We start from the raw sequence: 21,066 nt of genomic DNA on the forward strand, positions 1-21,066 counted from the left end.
TTTTTGATCTGATTGATAAGATTATCTTGCTCGTAAGGCCCCCACTCAGGGCCAGGCACTAGTCACTTTTTTCCGCACCAGCGGTTCCCGGAACACACACGACAAGACAGTCATTCGTCTGCCAGTGGCAGAGCAGATGGAGAGCTGGCTTCCCAACCCACGCAACCCAGATTTTTCGGTCATGGCCCGAGCGTTGAAAGCACGCACAAGAGGACACAAACAATGCGGATACCGCCTACACACACACACACACTCACGCACTGTCGGGCCACGCTGCCTGTGGAATCGTTCGATGGGGGGCCCTGTGGCTTTCCGGCTTCCAGCTCCATTCCGGCTGCGATCTCGGATCCTGTTTCGTTGGCCCTTCCCAGAGTGTTACTATGTACGGACCTGCACAGCCCGACTTCTCCCACGGATCACCGCCATGATTGACCACCCGGCCCACCACTGACCGTCCATTTCAGTGAGTCCTCCCAATGATGGCTGAGTTTTCATGTCGTAAGAGCCAACCCCTCCTCCGCCACCTCCAGTAGATGATGCCAAGCTTCACCACATCCCGAGAAGCTTGGCCTCAGGGTCTGCCGATGTCGCACATCTCGTCTTGTGCGCAGTTATACTTGGTGGGTAATACTAATGGTTACATCTCCAAGGGAGCATGTCTCTGCCATCGACAAATGGGATTTGTTCTTTGTCCGATGACTCGTCTCGTATGCCGAGCCGTCAATCATGAGAGACTCTTCTCATCGCAAGGCCTTCAAAGACGTCTATTTGACACAAAGTTTGATGAGCTGCCCCGGCGATTAATCATAAACCGACGAGTGTGATGGAGAACAGCATAATGTAATGGGCCAAAGTGGAAGACAGCCAGTGACGAGGAAGCATAACGCGTGTATAACTGGCATCAATGGCGAGGTACCTGATAATCGGGAATTTATGCCTCAATGGAACCTACCTCACCTGTCACCGCCAGTCGCCCAATCGACTGTGCCCAGTTCATCAGGCAGATCAGGCGGTACTTGATAAGATGTCACCACCCTCCATTCCTTTCATCTCAATCCGTATTACGGTACCGACAGAGCCTGCATGGCCCTCCCAACCCTCCCACACGCCATCACATTACGTCCATTGCATTCAACCCCGGCCGTTGTCTCCTCCTGCAGGCTCACATGAGACGCTCAGTTTTTCAGACTTTAATCGCTCGAGGCGCTTGAAACAGCTCTTTTGGGGATCGTCTTTGTGACCGCATCTTACCCCCCAAGTCGCTATGCACAACCAGGTCGGCCCTTTCATCCCAATCCCACATAGTTACGTTGATTCAGGTGGAGGCCCCCGAAAGTGGGCGCCGGTGGGAGGCACATGTATGGTGACCTACGAAATACGTATACTAATTGGTGTCCATCATCGCCCAGTGTGGTGCCACGATGCTACCTCGCTCCTCACGGCTCGACGGTAATTGTCGGCACACATCGCCCTCCCAGGTGGCTCCGAGAACGCTTTAATTCACAAGGGAATCCCTTCCTGCGAGTCAGCGCCAAGGTAACCGGCCAGCTCGGTCTCCGGATTGCTCCCTGAGTGAGCTTTCTTGACGATGGTGAAATGGCCGTAGGTAGACATAGGATGATTTCGCTGATGAGCCCCCGGGCCTACCATTGATTTTATTTTTATTTTATGCTCAGTGATTCTGCTCGCCAATAATCGAGTCTCAGATGATGATATGCGGTCATGGTCGCAAGAGCCGAGCAGAAGATCTTCGGCCACCAGGGTACCAGGGCTCAGGACTGTCCAGTAACACAACCCAATCACCTCTGTTTCAACTTGCGCAACCGTGTCCACTGAGAGCTGTGGGAATGCAGTGGAGCTTGCATGCACTGTCCAGGGCCTCTAATTCCCACAGTGATCCCCGCGAAACCCAATCCGACCTCTCAAAGAGCTCAATGTCCTGCGTCGAGGGACCACCAACTGGAAATCGAGCCAAAGACGGCGCGCACACGAAGCAGTCCCAACAGTTCCCGATCCCGCCTGCCTCCTAGCTTGGGTAGCTCAAATTGAACGCCCTCCTCCGAGCTACCACGCCTTACGCCGACTCGTCGCCCGAGCCCATCACTCGAACCCGCCGCGACCGCGAACCGACCACGCACAATGGCCAACCTTGGCATCCAATCCCCAACCCGCCAGACGGCCGCCTTCCACCTCCCCTCGTCCTCGTCCTCCTCGGCCGGCGACGACGATGATGCCCCGCTGCCGTTCCCCGCCGCGCTCCCCCGGTCCGACTTCCTCGCCCCGGATTTCCACCCGGCAAACTACCTCTCCGCCCTGCCGCACCGCCACCAGACCCTCGACGACCTCAAGGCCGAGCTGCGTGATCGCAGCGCTGCCATCAGCGCCGAGCTTCTCGAGCTTGTCAATGGGAACTACACGGCATTCCTCTCCTTGGGCAACGAGCTGCGCGGTGGCGACGAGAGGGTCGAGAATGTGCGCGTCGCCATGCTAGGCTTCCGGAGGGCCGTCGAAGAGATCAAGGTGCGGGTGAGGTCGAGAGGGGAGGAGGTCCAGGGCCTCAGTGACGAGTTGAGGGAGGTCAGGAGGGGTATCGAGGCGGGGAGGAAGATGCTGGAGCTGGACGAGAGGGTATCCGCGCTCGAGGAGCGGCTTGCGCTTGCGAGCATGCCCGGGAAGTGCTCCGGGCAAGACGAGGAGGACGACGATTGGGGCACAGACAGCGAGGACGAGGACGAGGAGGAAGACGAAGTCGGAGGACTGGTGGGAAGCAGCCCTACGAAGCTGGCGGGCTTTGCTCAGGATTACTGCATCATCGAGGCCTTGGCCGACGCCATCGGCCGCGAGGTCCAATTCGTGGTAAAGACGGAGGCTCGCTTGACCAGGTGTCGAAACACCATTCTCCTTGACCTGGGTACTGCAATCAAGGAAGCACGGAAAGCAGGGCCCAAGGGACAGGCGAGGGTCGTCAAGTACCTGGGCCTGTACGGATTGCTGGACGCCCAGGCAGAGGCGATCAGGGCTCTCAAGAGCAACTGAGTTGGCGCACGTGGAGAGAGAGCCAGCTGGCAAAAGTAGCGATGCATATGATACCCAAATCTCCGACATGTTCTAAAGCGCTATGCCACTTTGATACACGTGTAATAAACACACATATGATACAATTGATCTAAAAACCCACACCCCCCTTTTCTTGTTCCCCAATCCTCTTCCTTTCTTTTTTTTACATATTACATGACGTTGGACAGCTGAGCCGGCGTGACCTTCTCGTCCGTCGAGTCAAAGTTTCCGTTCAGACTGAAGCCCGGGCCGTGCGAGGTGCTGAGCACAACCTCGTGGACCTCCTTGTAGATGCCGTCAAGCTCGGTGATGTCGGACTTGATGTTGCCGACAAACGCCTTGACGTTCGCGGCAAGCATCTTGGGCGTGAAACCAAGCTGGCCGATGGCCATGCGGATGGCGCCCTGGCGCTCGCGGTAGTTGTCGGCGCCCATGGTCTCGCGGATGGCGCTGGCGACGTTGTCGGTGATGGTCTTCATGCGGCGGTTGGGCATCAGGCCCTTGGGACCGAGGATGCGGCCGAGGCCGGCCTTGTTCATCGCCGCCTCGCTGTCGCTGTGGCAGATGAGGCGGTTGAAGGTGATGTTGTCGTTCTTGATGGCCTCAAAGACGGACTCCTGGCCCGCGACGACGGCGCCGGCCTGCAGGGCCTGCTGCGCGATCGGGCTGCCCTCGGGGCAGATGACACCGACGCGGACGTCGGACTTGACGGGGTTGGGGAGACGGATGCGGTTCTTGATCACGGCGCCGTTTCGGGGCGTCTTGAGGTGGACGGAGAGCTCGTACTTGATGGTCTGGGGGGGACGGCCGACTTCGGATGCGCGGAGGTAGCTGGAGGCATGGTTAGCTAGTGTGTCCAGGCCAGCATTGGCGGGACGAAGCGTACCGCATGGCATCGCAGAGGGAGAACTGGGGGCAGTTCTTGACATTGTACGTCTTGAAGTCCTTGGAGATCTTCTTCTTCTTCTTCTCCGTCTTCTTGCCCTGGTTGGTACTCGCGTATCGTGTCTGGGCGGCGGAAGGGATCAGAAATCGCGGTATCGTAGAGGCTGTCGGTCTTGCGGCGGTGGACAAGCTCAGCCGGGCCATTGAGGCCATGCATTGGGTCGTTGACGCCATCGCGACTGGGTATATATGAGATGGAGTACAACACCAAGCTGACCTCGAATGTCGCGTGTGAAGCTCTGGCCAAAGACTGCAGAAAAATTGCATATGCCTGAAACTCAAGGCAATAATCCGATATCTTATCGGCCCATAATCTTATCTGGGATCTCGGGACCCGCATCGGTGTGTGAGGTACGTACTGGGTTTCTCGAACACACCACCGTCACCAGAGAATACCAGGAGGTAAAGAGTCATAAATTAGACGACTACGCATGGAATAAATCTATAAATCTAATGATATTGTTTTCAAATTCTCTCATCTTGATCTTCTGTATTTTTACGAACACTTCTCAAATTTGTCGTGTTTTCGTGACTAGAGAAACGTCACACCGACAACAGCTACAGGTACCTCTAGCATCTCGGTCAGCTAGCTACTGGCCGCTGAACCGCCAATCAAATCCGCCATCTCCGGTCCCGGCCGAGTGCTCTCGGTGAGTAAGAAGTGGTGTTACCCCTCCATGATTTTTGACCCCACCACGAAATATCAGCCACTCCAAACATTTGACTCACGATACACCAGGACCGTCCTGCCCATCGTTTACTCCCGACAGCCTGATTGTCTCAATTGGACCTGAAAACCGCCATCATGAAGGCCGAGGAGCTCCAGTCCCTCCCCACCGCCCTTACCGGCGACTTCAAGTCGATCGAGCCTCACCTCCGCGACCTCGACAAGCACCTGACGCTGCGCACCTTCATCGAGGGCTACTCGCTTGGAGATGTCGAGACCAAGATCTGGCAGACCCTGAAGTCGAACAAGGCCGCTATGGGCTTTCTTCGCAAGGGTACTTTGGCCAACCTCACTCGTTGGTACGTCATCGGGACGCCCCGTCGCTTCGGTCGTTCGTCGGCGCTAACTTTTCTATTCCAGGTTCACCTTCATCGAGCACGCCTTCCCCGAGATCCAGGCCGAGACCAAGGCTGCCGATGCCGAGCGCAAGGCCAAGGTCGCCGCCGCTAGCAAGAAGGGTGCCAGCTACTCCCTTGCCCTCCAGAACGCCGAGCAGGGCGTCGTCACTCGATTCCTTCCCGAGCCCTCGTTAGTCCCCCCGCGTCGGCCTTTCTTGATAGTCTCCTAACCGCAAAACAGAGGATACCTTCACATCGGTCACGCCAAGGCCGCCCTCTTGAGCGACTACTTCGCCCACGAGGCCTACAACGGCAAGCTCCGCCTCCGTCTCGACGACACCAACCCCGCGAAGGAGAGCGAGGAGTTCCAGGATGCCATCATTGAGGATCTGGCCATGATGGGCATCACCCCCGACTTCGTCTCCTTCACCTCCGACTACTTCGACTACCTCTACGAGACCTGTGTCCGTCTCATCAAGGAGGGTCACGCCTATGCCGACGACACCGAGCAGGAGACGATGCGCAACGAGCGCACCGACGGTATCGAGTCCAAGTGCCGAAGCCGCAGCGTCGAGGAGAACCTGCGCATCTTCGACGAGATGAAGAACGGCACCCCCGAGGGTCTGAAGAACTGCATCCGTGCCAAGATCTCCGTCGACAGCCCCAACAAGGCCCTGAGAGACCCCGTCATCTACCGCTGCAACATCGAGGACAAGCACCACCGCACCGGTGACCGGTGGAAGATCTACCCCATGTACGATCTCGCCTGCCCCGTCGTCGACTCCCACGAGGGCGTTACCCACGCTCTCAGATCGACCGAGTACACCGACCGCAACCCTCTGTACCAGTGGTTCATCGACACCCTGAAGCTGCGTCAGGTCTACATGCACGACTTCAGCCGTATCAACCTTGTCCGCACCTTCCTCTCCAAGAGAAAGCTCGCCAAGATCGTTGCTGCCGGCAACGTCTGGGGCTGGGACGACCCTCGCATGCCCACCATCCGCGGTGTGCGCAGACGCGGCATGACCATCCCCGCCCTCCGCGAGTTCATCATCAAGCAGGGACCCAGCCGAAACGTCGTCAACATGGACTGGGCGGCGTTCTGGAACATCAACAAGAAGGTCATCGACCCCATTGTTGCCCGCCACACCGCCATCCTCGAGAAGGACGCCGTCAAGGTCACCCTTACCGGCGCCGAGGCCCCTACCGCCCCGCGGACCGAGGACAAGCCCAAGCACCCCAAGAACCCCGATGTCGGCACCAAGAAGGTTGCCTACTCCAGCGACCTCATCATTGACCAGGCCGACGCCAAGAGCTTCAAGAAGGATGAGGAGTTTACGCTCATGGGCTGGGGTAACGGCTTTGTCCGTGAGATTGGCACCAGCGACCCCATCACCAACCTCACCGTCGAGCTCAACCTCAAGGGCGACTTCAAGACCACCGAGAAGAAGGTCACTTGGCTGTCGACGCAGGGCGCCCAGCTTGTCAAGGCCGAGCTCTGGGACTTTGACTACCTCATCAACAAGGACAAGCTCGAGGAGGACGACGTGCTCGAGAAGGTCCTCAACCCCAACACGTCGAGCATGGAGACTGCGTGGTGCGATGCTGGTGTTGGCGAGCTCAAGAAGGACGACATCATCCAGCTCGAGAGACGGGGCTTCTACCGTGTGGACAAGGGCCTGGACGAGGGTGACAAGGTTGTTCTGTTCAACATCCCTACTGGCAAGTCCAAATAAGTCAACGCAATATTTTGTTTGTACGTAGATACAAGTCATGAAATACATGAAGAATTTAAAGTATGAACTCAAAACAAATTCCGCGTTACAATGTGCATTTTGATTTCTATGTAAACGAAAATCTCTGCCGAGCACGCAACATATGGTAATAAGGCAATCCTGAGTGAAGTCGGGGTCGAGTTGAGTTTTGAGCAGCAAAAGGTCATCGAGGGCGGTGTGTGGCGTCAAGTATGTTAGAGCTGACTGACATCCTATACTGATTCTACTGTCACAAAGTTGTCCCAAAGGAGCGTACTCAAGCCTAATAATCACTTCTAGCTATGCAAGTGACTCGTGAGTGCCCCTTAACGTGACCCCATCAGGCTCAACGTCACAGGAACGGATTGGATTGTCTGTCAGAAACCATATCATCCATTAACCCTCGTCATCATTGGGAATCTGCGCAAGTGATATTATCAACTTAGAATATTTACACCCACCCAACCGACATCTTCCGCGAGTACCGCTATCTTCCCATAGTCCCACTAGGTATGCATTCGTCATATTCAGCCGAGACCTTGAAAATTATTGCTTCAGGTAGTGCAAGTTCACCGGTGTAATCGGTTGCCCACCGCTCAACACGGCCATTATGTTCCTCATGCTCAGCTCCTCGAACCCCTTGTGCGTCTCGACCGTCCCTCCGGCGTTGTGGCACGTCAACGCAGCCTTCGTCCCCGCAAGCTTCAGCAGACGCGGGTGCGGCCTCGGTTCGTCGGCGTGCACGTCTAACGCGACGGTGCCGACCTGCCCGGACTCTAAGGCGTCTGCCAGCGCCTCTTCGTCCACAAGGCTACCCCGCGCAATGTTCACGAACCGGGCACCGGGCTTGAACCACGCCAGCGACTCGGCGGTGATGACCTTGCCGCCGGCAGGCGTGCACAGTACCACGCAGTCCGAGGCTCGGAGGAGCGACTCCAGCGTCGCGTGGAACGTCGCGCCGAACTGCGACTCGACGGCGGCCTCCTTGCGGACGACATCGTAGTAGTGCACGTCCATGCCGAAGCCGAGCCCCAGCCGCTGCGCGATCTGCTGGCCGATGTTGCCCATGCCGACGAGGCCGAGGACGTGCCCTCGCAAGGTGTGCGAGACGGCCGTGGCGCCGGCGTGGCAGGCCTGGAACGAGACGGGGTCGGAGGGCGCGGACATGCACCAGGGGAGGTGGCGGAAGGTGGAGATGACGAGGGCGACGGCAAAGTCCGCCACGGCTTCCGCGGCGGCGAGGCCCGAGTTGCAGTAGATGATGCCTTTTGGCGCCTGTCAGTATTTCTTTGCACGCTTTTGTGTGTGGTTGAGTGATTGCGGTTGGGGAATTAGCGGTTGAAGGGGGGGACAATTAGCGATAAGATAAGAAAAAGAAAGATTGACAAGATGAAGGAGAAAGCCCTCACCTCGTTCGCCGAGGAGCTGGGTATCAGCCCAATCGAAGCCGGCGCCAGCACTAGCAAAGACCCGACACGACGGCGGGAGCAAGGGCACGAGCTCGGCGTCCCACTTCCCCATCTCGCCGCCCGTACCCCAAAATGGGCGGAAGACGGCGGCGAAGTCGCCCCACTTGTGGCCCCGGAGGGCGGCGGCGAAGGCGGGGCGCTGGCGCTCGGGCGTCGAGGGACGGATGATCTCGCACTGCGCGGAGAAGGCGGCGTAGGTCTCCGGGTTGTACTTGATGGGGTCGCCGATGTGCAGGACTTTGGGCTTGGCGTGAGTACCGTTTGCCGTCGCCGGAGCTGCGGTCAGCGCTGACATGTTGAGACTGTGATGGACGGCGGCTGGGGAGGCGTTGTGTGGGGATGAGGAGCGGGGCGTCTGGGATTGGGGGGTTGCGGGTGGATAGGGAGTGTTGTTCGGTTCGGCCATCGTGAAGAGTGAGTCGGGATGAGGTGGTAATTCGCTGGGGCTTGCAGACCGTCTAGGAGGAAGTTTGGGATCGAGTTTTGCTTGCTTAAGATGGATTCCAACCTGACGCGTGCGAAGACCGGGGGTAGCTCTTGGTGAGAGATAGGTAGCAGCTACTAGCTTGAGAAGATAACGCAAGAGCTCCACGTAGGTATAATTCAAGCTCCGATAAGGTTATCAATGGGGAACTTTGATGACGTGATATGGAACCTAGATAACTGGGCGGGAAGGCTCTATTTGAACTTGAACGCATAGGATGATGGATTGGTGGAAACAATATCCAGAAGTCGGTGAGAGGATGAGGCGAGTTCAGGCGTGCCTCATGGCTCGATGGGAGCTGTCCCCGATCTTGGCCGCAAATTGTCTCTCCACTCATCCGGCCGGATGGCATGGGTCGGCTGCGGTTTCTTATTTGATAGTTAACAAGGTGCGTAGTCGGCCAGGATTGGTCTGCGGCGTCTGCAGACTGCTGTTGCTGCACCAATCTTCTTACTCCGGCGCGACGAATATGGTTGCTTCATGGGCGCTTATGAGGCGTGCCAAAAACAAAATCTGTTCCACATCAGTCGAACGGATAGCGTTATTTCCGGTACACGCACTGTTAGTCCAACAATCAAGGTACTCTTGGCCATTTGAAATGTAGCTGTGACGACGGCGGGTGGCTAGCAATTGATGCATGTCACCACATGCGACAGCTGGAAGTGGACGAGGATCATTGCCACAACCCCCGGAAGCCCCCGCGATGGGGGATCCTTGCAGGTGGTTGCGGGAAGCTGTGGGGTGAGTATGACGACCGGTCTAGGCTGCCCACTCGTGGGTGTTCCTTGGCCTTCTCCAACTTTTTATCCCACCGCGGGGGGAAAGGTGGATGGAAAACCTGGGGTCAGAGTTAGCTGATGCGCAAATGGTCCGATAGTCTCTCCATCTTCGTTGTTCTACAATCCCCGAGAGAACCATGGGACCAGCTCGCTTGTTTGTTTCAGCAGAGAAAGTCCATCAATCGAATCAAGGGCATACTGGAAGCGCTTCTAGGCATTTTAGCTTGGGTTTAAGGGAGAGGTGAATTCGTATCGTGTTAGCTTGCCCCGGATTGTGTTCTACCTTCACGGTGTGTTCCGACCTGCACCACATCTTCCTAATTCATACATTTTGCCACAGGCATGAGCTCTCAGTAACAATATTTCCCGTCATTTCTTTAGCTTGTCGACCGCACTCAGCTATGTTTATTGTGATGGTCTAATCTGCTCATAGTTTTGCCTCCATCGCCTGCACAGCTAATATCAATCACAGTCTTTCTTGTATCTTGTGCAACCGGACCTGTTGCATTCATCATTTGGAGCCGTGCCCTTCCCAGGCCAGCCACACCTGCAGTCCACCTTCTATGCTCTGAACGATTCCGAAGAAAAGAGTTAAGACGAAAACCATAATTGCCACCCAGAAGGTGTACCACTGCACCGAGTTGCGCCGGTCATTCCACCACTGAGTCAACGTGCGAGGACTCGACTCATCAAACGTCTGCTTCAGGATTACAAGCCGGTCATGCCAGAAAGAAAACTTTTCGAATCGCCTGTCCTGAGATCTGAGTGATCCGCATTTTGCCAGGCTTGGATCGAGTTGGTAAGTTTCAATCTGAGACTTTACCCAGTGTCTTGACTTTTTGTCATTTTGAGGGAAAAGAAGTCTTAGCGTGCATATGGTTTCTTCGATCAGATCATTTGGGAAGATCCCGTGAGAAAAACTGCTTCATTGTCAACTTCCCAAATCATCGGCGAAAGAGGGATGACATCAAGTTCATCTAGCTTACCTTTGTTGAAACTTGAGGAAACCGGTGAAATGAAAGATAAAGACGGTCTGATCGTCATCCGACAGAGAGAGGTGATCTACTAGATTGTTGGTCCATTGGATATTGAGCCCTCCAATTAGACTCAGATTACGAGCCGTGAAAAGTTTGCCTATTTTGGCGCTTTCTGTTTGAAGACGACCTCGTTGTTCCTCGAAGTGCAGCCTTACAGCCTCTTTCAACGTTTGCTCGGCTTGCCACCTCAAACAGGAGGACCCTGATATACCATACTTGGTGCGGCCGACATCAATCATGAGAAGCAAGGTTGCACAGAGAGACAGAGATGTGTTGAAGGTCTCGAGACGAATTGGATTAGAATCCTGCGAGCCGCCAACCAATTGTCCCAAGATTGCCTCTCTTGAATTTTGCCCAAGGATCTGTGGTGATAAAGCCAACAGCTCCGAATATGCCTGCACAGACACGTGGATGCCACCGTCGTTGAGAAATGGCCGACAGAGAGTGGGCTGAGATTCAAAGTAAGGGTACATGTCCGCATCATCTTGATGGCAGGGTCGACAAGACTCCCAAAATTCATTGAAAATCCTCTTTCTCACCGGGCGGGAGACGGAATACCCTAGGAACGAATCGGGCTTTTCTGCACTTTTGGGTGACATCCTGATTACTACATGAAGAAAGAACACTGGGTGTTGGAATAGAGCAACATAATATATATACGAACTAAACTGCAGCATTATAATCTCTAAACAAGACCTCTCCAGCGCCCTCAAACTTAATTGGCTGTTGTTGAAGTGGAAAAAGACCCACAACCGCCCCGTCTAGCTACGGTTGGTTGTACTGTATCAATAGTCTGCCTCACGTATGCACATGCAGGCTTCACTACGCCAGAGCCTTGTGGTAAAGGACAGTGATATCCAATAAGGCAGTGCCACATATGTACAACGTTATGCGATATTTAAAACCTGATGATTCGTTGATGAAGCTGGATGAAATGTGCTGAACATAATGTCACCGTTCCCCCTCCTGTCAGAATTTCGTGCCTGATGGGTAGCTTGCTCCTAACTCCATCGCCAACTACATCTTTGTTTCTGACTCATTGGCCGAGCCCTACTGGACCGACTCAAATTTCACAATGGTTCTCCTTCCTAGAAAGCCTAAAACGTGGCCGTATGCTGCCGACTCTGTTGGACCCCTTCGCGGCCATCTGAATATTGGAGGCAAACTGGGAAATTTTCAGGGGAGCTTGCAATGTTTTGAGGCTTGCGGTAGTGCCCGAGCAGAGTTCGACAAGTTCATCGAAGACATAAAGCATCATCTCGAAAATCACATTTCCAGAGCGCCTAACAAGGAAATCGTGATATCACTATTTATGCTTGGAAAACAGGCGGGGAGAACCAAGCCATATGTGCTGATTTCTTCCGACGACAAGCCTTTACGGAAGGAAGCCTTTCGTTCTTTGAGGGACGAGAGCAGCATCATGCAGAGCCACCCTGGATTCGAGCTTGGTCACATTCCTCTCAGTTCAGAGTTCACCAATTTGAAAAATCTACAAGCCTTGGCCGACAACGCAGCATCCCCCATATCTGAAGCTGGTCCGTCTGTGGTGGCCGCCTACGATGGCCTCGGATCCACACGTGCCAAATTTGGATCCAGCTCGGTGTCCCCGGAAAGTCAAATTGACGTGGAGACAACCAATTCATCTGTTTATATTCTCGCCAGTAGAAGTGGAAATGCGACTTCTCCAAAGATCATCATCCGCGAACCGGGAAATGAGGGTGGAAAGTCTCGCAGCGCAACTGCCGGGGGGATTTTATCTTACAAAGGCCTTCTTATGTTCCACACTGTCAACCATGTCCTCGATGGGCTGAAGGATCGCGATGATCTTGACGCTTTCCACCAAGAGACGGTCTCCGAGGCAGACTCGACTGACTGCGAAATCACTGGCTGGAGCGACTTCGAAGACGAGGAGAACGAGATAGACCTTGCCGACATAACCAGCCAAGGGAGCATATCCCCTGATTCCGAGTTGGATGAATCCGTGACATCAGCAACATTCGCCGATGAAAGTTCTACCGTGTCTTCAGAATTCAACCACATTCAACACGCCGTGGCACTTCGATCAAATCTCTGTAGATTTGATCAGAACAACTCAACGATAATTGAAACTGGCGAAGCTGTTCATATTGGTCAGGCGATCGCTTCCTCCCGGGAACTAGACTCTATGCTTGTGGGGGTTCATCCTTCAGCTTTAGCAAAGCTTGGTATTGACGCGCCCGAGTTCGAAAGAGATGCTATTCCCCTGGAAAACTATCAGGATTACATAGAAACGGCGCCATATGATGCTGCTATCAGAGCAAGCACACCGGAAGCAGGAACGGTCGGAGGCGCTCTATCCGGCACACCATCTCTGTTCTGCTTGCCCGGTTCGAAGACGTTTGTGAAAGTATACACAGCCAAAATGAATCAGCCTCTTGTGCCGGGCGATTGCGGCTCATGGATTCGAGATGCTGTATCTGGCAAAATCTTTGGACACGTCATTGCAGGAAGTCCATCAACTGGGCTAGTCATCATTATCCCTGCACAATGCGTCCTGAGCGAGGCTTTGAGGAGCCTCAATTATCCAGATCGCTCTGCGTCAAACGCCGAAAATATCTGCAGTTCCGAGCCATTGGAAACTAACAGTTGGGATCTGACTACCATTGAAGGTTTGCGGCCTACTATGCATTCTCAGCCCTCAAACATAAACATCGACCAAGATTCATGCACTCAGTTACTCCTAATGTTGCCGGAAAGTTCGCTACATTCTCTTTCGAAACATGACCTTCGTATCAAAACGGCATACGGATATTTCGAGACAACTACCTGGATAAGACTGGGAATTGAGCAAATCCTTGATCAGGGTTTGACGCAGAACATCCTCCTGCAGAACAACCCATCTTTTCAGGGACACAAGGATAGCGACATAACCTTCAGTACCCACAAAGACCGGTGTGCCATTGATCCCCAAACAAAAGATAGCTTGATACCCGGGACTTCGGGACACCTGATTATTTCAGATACGGAGCTGCGTCGGAAAAATTTAGCAAAGTTTCTGTGGGGGGATCAAGCTGTCCATCTTTCATTATCAGATTTTGGCTTACGCCATCTGGGCAGGAACGAGCATTGCAATCGATACCGCGGGAGATTTTCAGACGCTCATATACGAGCCGGACAACCATGGCGCACCCAGACTAATGCGTTGTATACTGCTCAACACGCCGCCACAGTAACCTCGGACGACTCACGCACAACTAGAAGGTGCAGCAAAAGACCACTAACCAATCACCAGAGTCGGATCCATGACATGCATTCACATTGTGAATGGTCCAGTCGAAAGAAAGAATGCAGAATAGCTGCCGACAGCAGACTCGAAGGCACGGCGTACAACTCAGAGATTTTATCTACCGACGCTTTTAAGGAGGCGTCGCCGGAAAGATGGTACCTAACCCTACACTCGATGTTGGCTTCAGGGACTCGGCTCGACGCTACGATCATTGAGTGGTACTCCACGTTGCGTCAACAGGTGAGTTAAATATGCTGCGACACCCAAAGTTCTACACTAAACACGGTGTGATTTAGAACTTCAAACGTTTGCAGAGTCTGCCGCCGTGGGCCATACCGATACCAGCAAAGGGCTCTATGTCGGATGATGGTCCAACCAAGCTGGAAACCCAAAATAGCCAGAATTTCGGCTCCACAGACGCCGAAAATTGCGGGTATATGAGTTTAACTGGGTCAGTAAACATCACTAGCCAAACCCCGTGAGAACTTTACAGGAATGGTACTGATTCTAAGTAAAGATCAGAAAATGATGAAGATGCGTCAGACCGTCATCACAGATTCGTAGTGGGAGTTCATGATCTATGTGCCAACGCGTTCAATTGCAATCGACATGATCGTTACTGTTATCGCGCAGTAGATGCCCAGTGGGGTCATGAACTTCCATCTCAATCAGATGAATCTCTACGATCAGATGCTTCCGAAAGCTCTGATCAGAACAAATCAACAGCGTCAGGCTGAACAACCGCAACATCCAACCTAAATTGCAGTTGAGTATAATCAATGACACCTTTTGTGAATCTAAAGTGCCATTAAACAAATCGCCAATCACGCATGCCTTTTGTGAAATCAAGGCAGCGTCCACGTCGATGTGTTTGCGAGTATGAAGGAGCATCAGCCCTCTACTTGACTAGGTAGTGACTCACTATCACTATTTTAGATGCCACAGGAGTCATTGATTCTACTCAACTGCGATTTAGGTTGGATGTTGCGGCTGTCGAGCTTGACAATATTAGTTGAGTTCTTCCGGGATAGGTCTGGAAGTAAGAAAAATGAGTTTTAGAGAGAAGAGGGAGTAAGTTGTTCTTGGGCTTGTTCTTCAGCGGTGCTGAGAATTTATGGCTGGATTAAAATGGGATAGAGGTCACCAAGGCGTTAGTTGAAGATGAATAGATGGAATTCTGGACACATAACTCTCAATTTCAAAAAAGCGTTGGTATTCAGTTGAGGGTTAAGTCATGAACGAGCAGCCTTTCAAATTCCGCCCCAAAATTAATATCTAAAATACCCCCTTCCATGGCTAGAATTGAGCTGTTGGTTCTCTAGCCTAATCTGGATTGAGGGCTGAGCCTACCTGAGTCGGATTATTACAGTGAGCAAGCAGCCTTGGTCTCGCTGACTTCCCGAGTGACTTTTGGCAAGGAGCATATAGAACACAAGTTTCCTGAAGACAAACCTTGTGTATTCTCAGTACCAGTGGCCGGGGAGAATCCTCCGATTATTCTACGTACTGGCCTGGACTTTTTTTTGTATTAGATGTCTTGAAAAGAATTTCTTGTCTTGTCGCTGAAATGGGCGTGAGCCATGGGCGTGGAGTAGCACATGCTCATTCCGCATGGCGCAAACATGGAGCCTCTATACGTTATAAAAATCACGATCTAGATCCTTGTTCTCCAAAGAATAACTTGAATTTTTTTTTTGAAAGGAAACCAAGAGGGCGGTAAGTTATAAAGTTTTCCCATTCTTTGAACGTATAGTTATATCATTGACCAACCGCTAGCAATAGCAGAAGCAGGTTTCCGGAAAGAAAACGACGTATTTTCTCCCTAACGAAGAAGAAGAAAATCCAATGTCCATTTTCTGTGGCGATTCCGGCGTGTTCTGGGGGCCTGCTGGTGCTGGGAGCATCATCTTGTGCATTTAAAATCCGAACAAAGACCTGCATGTCAAACTGATACCGAAGACGAAGCGGAAAGTGGGTGGATTCCCGCGGGCCAAGTTAATTTAGCATTGTTTAGCTCTACTCACACTTCACCCCCACCTCCCGCTCTCCTTCGGGCTGAGGATCGACCGCCATTGCTGTTCCTGTTCCCTTCTGGAATTTCTCCTTGGGCCGAGGCCGCGAGGACCTCTCCGTAATGTTGGAATGATATGTGTAGTCCTAAATCCCTGTAGGTTCTTTAGGGGGCCGCACTAAAGCTAACAGCGATTCATGAATATGAGCCACACTAAGAGTGCGGCCCCCATAGCATTGACTGTGGGGCTGGTGCGAGCCAATCGTGTAATTTCCTTGTTCTAAGAACAACATTAAGACTCGGTCCTACCCCACGACGCTTGTTTGTCGAGAAGATTACGGATTGGCCCCAAATGACGGAGTGCGAGGAACATGACGATTTTCAAAGGAGGCTCAGTGATGAGCAACGTCAGCCAGTTCGGGCGACGCGTCGTAGAACACGGAGATCGCCGTGCTACCAATCGCTATTAATAAAATGAAGAAACAAAAATTACAGTTATATATATCGGGAGGCGTTTCGTTCTCAGAGTTGCCAGATCAGTCTTGCAACGAATAAAACTCCAAATCTCTCTTGCTGCTCATATTATATCAATACCCATCACAATGAAGTTCACAAAGGCCTGCCTCCTGGAGGTCGCCACTTCGGCCATGGCCTTAGCCCAAACGACCGCCCCGACGACCACCCCGGCCCCTACTGCTACCTCTGGCTCCGGAACCTTACCATCTGTAACACTCGACTACTGTACCGTCGTCGCCGCCGCCGCCAACGAGACCGTTGGCTACTACAAGTACCAAAATATCCGCTTCGCCGCCGTACCAACCGGCGATCTCCGATGGGCTAAGCCCCAACCACCTCCAGTTGAGACGGAAGTCAACACTGGAGATCTAGCCTCAGCTTCTGTTGCATGCAGCTCTTCAGAGGACTGTTTGTACGTTGATGTCTGGGCGCCTGCAAACTCTGAGGGCAAAAACCTTCCTGTAATGGTTTGGACCTATGGAGGTGGCTTCACTGGTGGCAGCAAGTCGGAGAACACCCCTGAGGGCCTCTTCGACCTTTCAACAGACTTTGTCTTTGTTGCGTACAACTACCGTCTCGGCATGACCGGTCTGGCTAATGGTCCTACCTTCTTGCATGAGGGCGGTACCTCAAACACTGCGATTTGGGATGTCCAAGCTGCTTTTGAGTGGACGAAGAAGTATATTAGCGCATTTGGCGGTAACCCGAACGAAATTACTGCCGTCGGTTTCTCAGCTGGAGCATCCCAGACCCTCTTCCAGATGACGGTAATAACGATTACTCTTTAATGCTTAAGTTCAGCTAAAGCTAACTTCAACTGTATAGCGTTTTGCTGGCCATGCTGAGCAATCCTACAACCGAGCTTATGTTATGTCACCTGGCTTTGTCCCTGGAGCTGGCCACCAACACGCTGAGGTATGCAAGAGAGACTCCACCTGTGAGACCTGCTAGCTAACATGGACGCTACACTCTTTAGGCTTTCTGGCTAAACGTCTCTTCAGAGGCCGGCTGCCCTGGTGGAAATCTTGAATGTATGCGTGGTATTGACTTTGATACCCTTAACACCGCCGCTACAACCATCGTGGACACATACGACTACCAGTTCCAACCCCGAGTCGACGGCGACATCATTGCCGATACCTATGAGGCTCAGCTCTACCAGGGTCGCTTCAACTTTAGCGGGCCTGTTGTTGCAACCCACGAGCTGCACGAGGCAAACAGCAGCCCCTACTCGGGTGTAAACACCACCGAGGACGTTGCTACTTACCTCCGTATCTTCTTCTCCGCTATTGAGGATAGCGTTGTTGATGAGGTTCTCGCTTTATACCCAGAGAGCGATTACACTGAGCCTGGATTGCGTTTCGCCGACATGAAGCAGCACTTCGATTTGACGGCCCACAACCTGGCTCTTACCCATGCCATGAACAACCAGACGTGGAACGGTTTGGTAGCATTGGACTCCGCTACCCACGGCACTGACCAGAGCTATTATTGTAAGATTACTCCACTACCCACGCTTACTGGAGACAAAAATCTAACTCTTAACAGGGTACAGTACCTACTCGCTCTCCAGCTCCTCGTCCAGCGACAGCACCGGCTCTACCGTTTCCAACTCCACCGCTACTTCCTCCGCTGCATCTGCAACTGGTTCTTCAAGCGCTGGCGGCCCTCCTTCCGGTGGCGCTGGCGGTCCTGGTGGCGGTAGCTCCGTCAACGCGACCATCGCGGTATGTATATGTTTTCGACTATGAAGTTACTTTCCACTAATGAGTTTGTAGGTCATGATGCAAAAGTACCTTCTATCTTTCGTCCTGACCGGAAATCCTAACACGATGTGGCCTGAGGACAAGCTCGAGTGGCCTCAGTACGGCAACAGCTCCACTGCCGGCACTCAGATTGTCTTCAACACCACCTTCTACCTGGATGAGGACGACTTGGCCAACGACCAGGCCAAGTTTTGGAACAAGGCTCTATGGTACTAAGTGTGACTATAAATAAAGTTGTATCTGCAACAAAAAGTTTTTTATTATTGTTTTATGGATTTCTAGCATAAGAGCATACAACTAGACAATTGTTAAATAAGATTATTAAAGTTTAAAATTCTAGCTCTCTAGAAATACCTTGATACTTGTTGTGGTACGGTTAAGGGTGGGCCAAAGGCGAGCCAATGTCAGCATTGATCCGAGACTGAGCCGGGCCTAGAGAGTCATGGGTTTGCCATGAGCAAAAACGGCGCTAAGCAGGAGGGTCATATGGCATCCAGATTGGGGTCAGGATACCTATGGTCCAGCGTGCGAGGTATAGACGAGATTAGAAATTTTAAGGGTGGAAAAGAACAAAGATCATAGAGAACAATGATCATATGTCAACTGCTAGCTTGAATAGTTTGAGATTTGTTATATGGCCATAGCGGTAGCATCAGATTAATGCAGCAGAGGTGTTTCTTCATCGGTCACGCCTCCGACTTGCTCGTTGGTCTCCCGATGGCCAACGCTGTCTGACAACCAATGCTTGAGATGCTCACGAATCTCGTTGTCTCTATAAATCCATCCAATACAGATTCCGGCACCTGGACCGAGGAAAATAGACGTAACGATGACCACCAAAGGAACCTTCCAGCCCGCCTCGACAAACAGCCAATACAACACAGTCAGGCCGATAAAAGTCGCGTCGATCTCAGCAAACTTGACGGTAGAACGGGTCATCTCCTTCCTGTCATCCCATTGGAAGAGACTCCAGATGAGGAGCACATGAGAAACCACGGAGCAGATGACGGGGACGAGGTAGACGAGCAGAAGCGAGACGGTGTGAGACTCGAGGTGGAAGCTGCGGTGTTGGCGCTTCTGCAGTCGCAAAACGATCCATCGGACAGCTTGGCGGATGAGCGAGACCCAGATGGGGAAGACGAGCCAAATGACGATGGTGACGGGCGTGTTGTAGAGGAGCATCAGGACAGACGGCAGGATGAAACCCCACGCGACGCTGACCGGAATAGCGACAATCTCGGCGTCGACGGTGAGATGGCGCGAGTCCTTGCCGAAGTCGGGATCCTTGGATGCCGCGCTCTCAACGACTTCCTGGCCGGCCTTCTTCCGAGCAAGGATAATGGACCGCGAGCGGTGGAAGAATGCGGGAATAATGACAAGCTCCCAGACCACGGCCAGCCCAAGCAAATTGAAGACTAGCCAGGGGCCCGTGGGATTTGCGATGAGAATGTTAGGCGCGTTGCAGATGCGGGCGGCTTCGACCGTGGTAACGGTCATGAGGCCGGCGAGGAAAGAGAGGATGGCGGACATGCTGGCAAAGGTGCGCACCGAGTCATTCGCGCTCTGGAAGAAGCTGATTCCAAAGCAGAGGGGCGTGCCGATCACCGGAATCCGGCTGACGGCCGGCAGGCGAGAGCGGGCATCACATTGCGAGTAGAGGAGAACGACGTTCACGTCGGAGTGGATGAAGAGGAGCGCGAAGGTAGCGATGGCGAGGAGAATGGGCACCACGAGAAGGACGCGGTAGGAGTAGACGTGGATGGGCGCGGGCCAGCGCGTAGAGGGTGCCATTTTGACGGTGTACTGGCCGACAAGTTGTTATACGCGACGGTGTTGGCGAGAACTAGGATGCCGGTGAGGATTACTTCGTGATGGAACCCTGTCTGATCTCGGTCAGCCAGCTCAGTTGGTAGTTGCATGTTGAACTCATCTCAGCTCAGTTGAGACTCGTGACCAATGCCAACACTGGCGCACGTGCCGCCTGACGCGCTCCCGGGATCTGTCTGGAGAGCCCGCAATTAGCGCCGCTGCACGACATTTACCCCTTCCCCCTCATTCTTGGGTTCCGCGTCTGACATTTTGATCACCTGGGTGCGCCTCGGCAATGCTAGCACGCACCCCATTCGTAAAGACTAACTTCTTTAGACATGTAAAGATCCAAAGAGTCGAAATGGGATAGTCCCTACCACTGAGTGATTGAGAAGATAATTTAACAGATTGACAACAACCGGTGAGGCAGGCCACTGTCAAGCCAGGACTTAGCTTGAGCTTGGATCATGCCTGTCTTCTCCTGGCCAATGGCGCTTTTACGTTGCGAAGAAGCAATGACCGGCAAAGGCAATAGCTTAGCGATTTAATACTCCTTGGCCAAGGAGGCAGGTCAGGCAAATCGCCAAACAACATACGTCGTAAATTGTGAGAAATGCCCTAACAAAGTTTCTGCTAAAATCACGGGCTTCTCCTGGCTAAGCTCAAGTTTGCGGCTACTTAATTTATCGTCGAAGCACTTTCTATTCTTCCCCTCTTTTTTTTATTTTTTATTTTTTATTTTTTATAGCCGTCCACTCACTTGCGAACATCGCCATTCCACTCCCATAGAGTAGTTGTGTTCCTCATCCTAAGTCAAAGTTGGCGATAAGGCAGCAAATGACTTCCCAGTCAGCAAGAGAAATATTGCGAATCATAGTTGTAGGTCTAAACCAATGCTAAAAGTTGAAGTAAACTGCTAGTATTCAATTGCCTCCTAGACGGATAATCGGCCACTTTCAACACCTTTGAAAAGCTGGGGTTTCCAAATATTCTCCCAATGCATAGAAAACTTTCTCGAAGCCAAAAGCAGAAGTGGTCAAATAATTATTAAGCCATAACATGGTTAAATGTTAGAGAGGAACTTACCGCTGAGGTTTTGGTTAGACCCC

At 52.7% G+C, this 21,066-nt stretch overlaps 6 protein-coding genes across 6 annotated transcripts; 3 read left to right on the forward strand and 3 right to left on the reverse strand.

The window, feature by feature from the left end:
* Positions 1 to 2,139: 2,139 nt before the first annotated feature.
* EsH8_III_000101 (oligomeric golgi complex component, COG2-domain-containing protein) lies at positions 2,140 to 3,036 on the forward strand (the record flags this gene model as incomplete). Its single annotated transcript, XM_083261826.1, has 1 exon — positions 2,140 to 3,036. One exon carries the CDS (start codon positions 2,140 to 2,142, stop codon positions 3,034 to 3,036), a length of 897 nt encoding a protein of 298 aa, XP_083122313.1.
* A 191-nt stretch (positions 3,037 to 3,227) lies between these two features.
* On the reverse strand, positions 3,228 to 4,176 carry EsH8_III_000102 (mitochondrial 54S ribosomal protein uL1m; the record flags this gene model as incomplete). Its single annotated transcript, XM_083261827.1, has 2 exons — positions 3,228 to 3,888; positions 3,944 to 4,176. 2 exons carry the CDS (start codon positions 4,174 to 4,176, stop codon positions 3,228 to 3,230), a joined length of 894 nt encoding a protein of 297 aa, XP_083122314.1.
* Positions 4,177 to 4,807: 631 nt separating this feature from the next.
* Positions 4,808 to 6,803, forward strand: EsH8_III_000103 (glutamate--tRNA ligase GUS1; the record flags this gene model as incomplete). The annotated part of the gene is made up of 3 exons (XM_083261828.1): positions 4,808 to 5,028; positions 5,090 to 5,257; positions 5,309 to 6,803. 3 exons carry the CDS (start codon positions 4,808 to 4,810, stop codon positions 6,801 to 6,803), a joined length of 1,884 nt encoding a protein of 627 aa, XP_083122315.1.
* A 564-nt stretch (positions 6,804 to 7,367) lies between these two features.
* EsH8_III_000104 (D-mandelate dehydrogenase-like dehydrogenase) lies at positions 7,368 to 8,696 on the reverse strand (the record flags this gene model as incomplete). The annotated part of the gene is made up of 2 exons (XM_083261829.1): positions 7,368 to 8,086; positions 8,231 to 8,696. The coding sequence occupies 2 exons, from the start codon at positions 8,694 to 8,696 to the stop codon at positions 7,368 to 7,370; spliced, it is 1,185 nt and encodes a 394-aa protein (XP_083122316.1).
* A 7,772-nt stretch (positions 8,697 to 16,468) lies between these two features.
* On the forward strand, positions 16,469 to 18,364 carry EsH8_III_000105 (uncharacterized protein; the record flags this gene model as incomplete). Its single annotated transcript, XM_083261830.1, has 5 exons — positions 16,469 to 17,149; positions 17,208 to 17,297; positions 17,359 to 17,875; positions 17,931 to 18,109; positions 18,161 to 18,364. The coding sequence occupies 5 exons, from the start codon at positions 16,469 to 16,471 to the stop codon at positions 18,362 to 18,364; spliced, it is 1,671 nt and encodes a 556-aa protein (XP_083122317.1).
* Positions 18,365 to 18,805: 441 nt separating this feature from the next.
* On the reverse strand, positions 18,806 to 19,939 carry EsH8_III_000106 (uncharacterized protein; the record flags this gene model as incomplete). The annotated part of the gene is made up of 1 exon (XM_083261831.1): positions 18,806 to 19,939. One exon carries the CDS (start codon positions 19,937 to 19,939, stop codon positions 18,806 to 18,808), a length of 1,134 nt encoding a protein of 377 aa, XP_083122318.1.
* Positions 19,940 to 21,066: the final 1,127 nt, after the last annotated feature.

Source organism: Colletotrichum jinshuiense, chromosome 3 (assembly GCF_051148585.1).
Source record: "Colletotrichum jinshuiense chromosome 3, complete sequence".
NCBI lineage: Eukaryota > Fungi > Ascomycota > Sordariomycetes > Glomerellales > Glomerellaceae > Colletotrichum > Colletotrichum jinshuiense.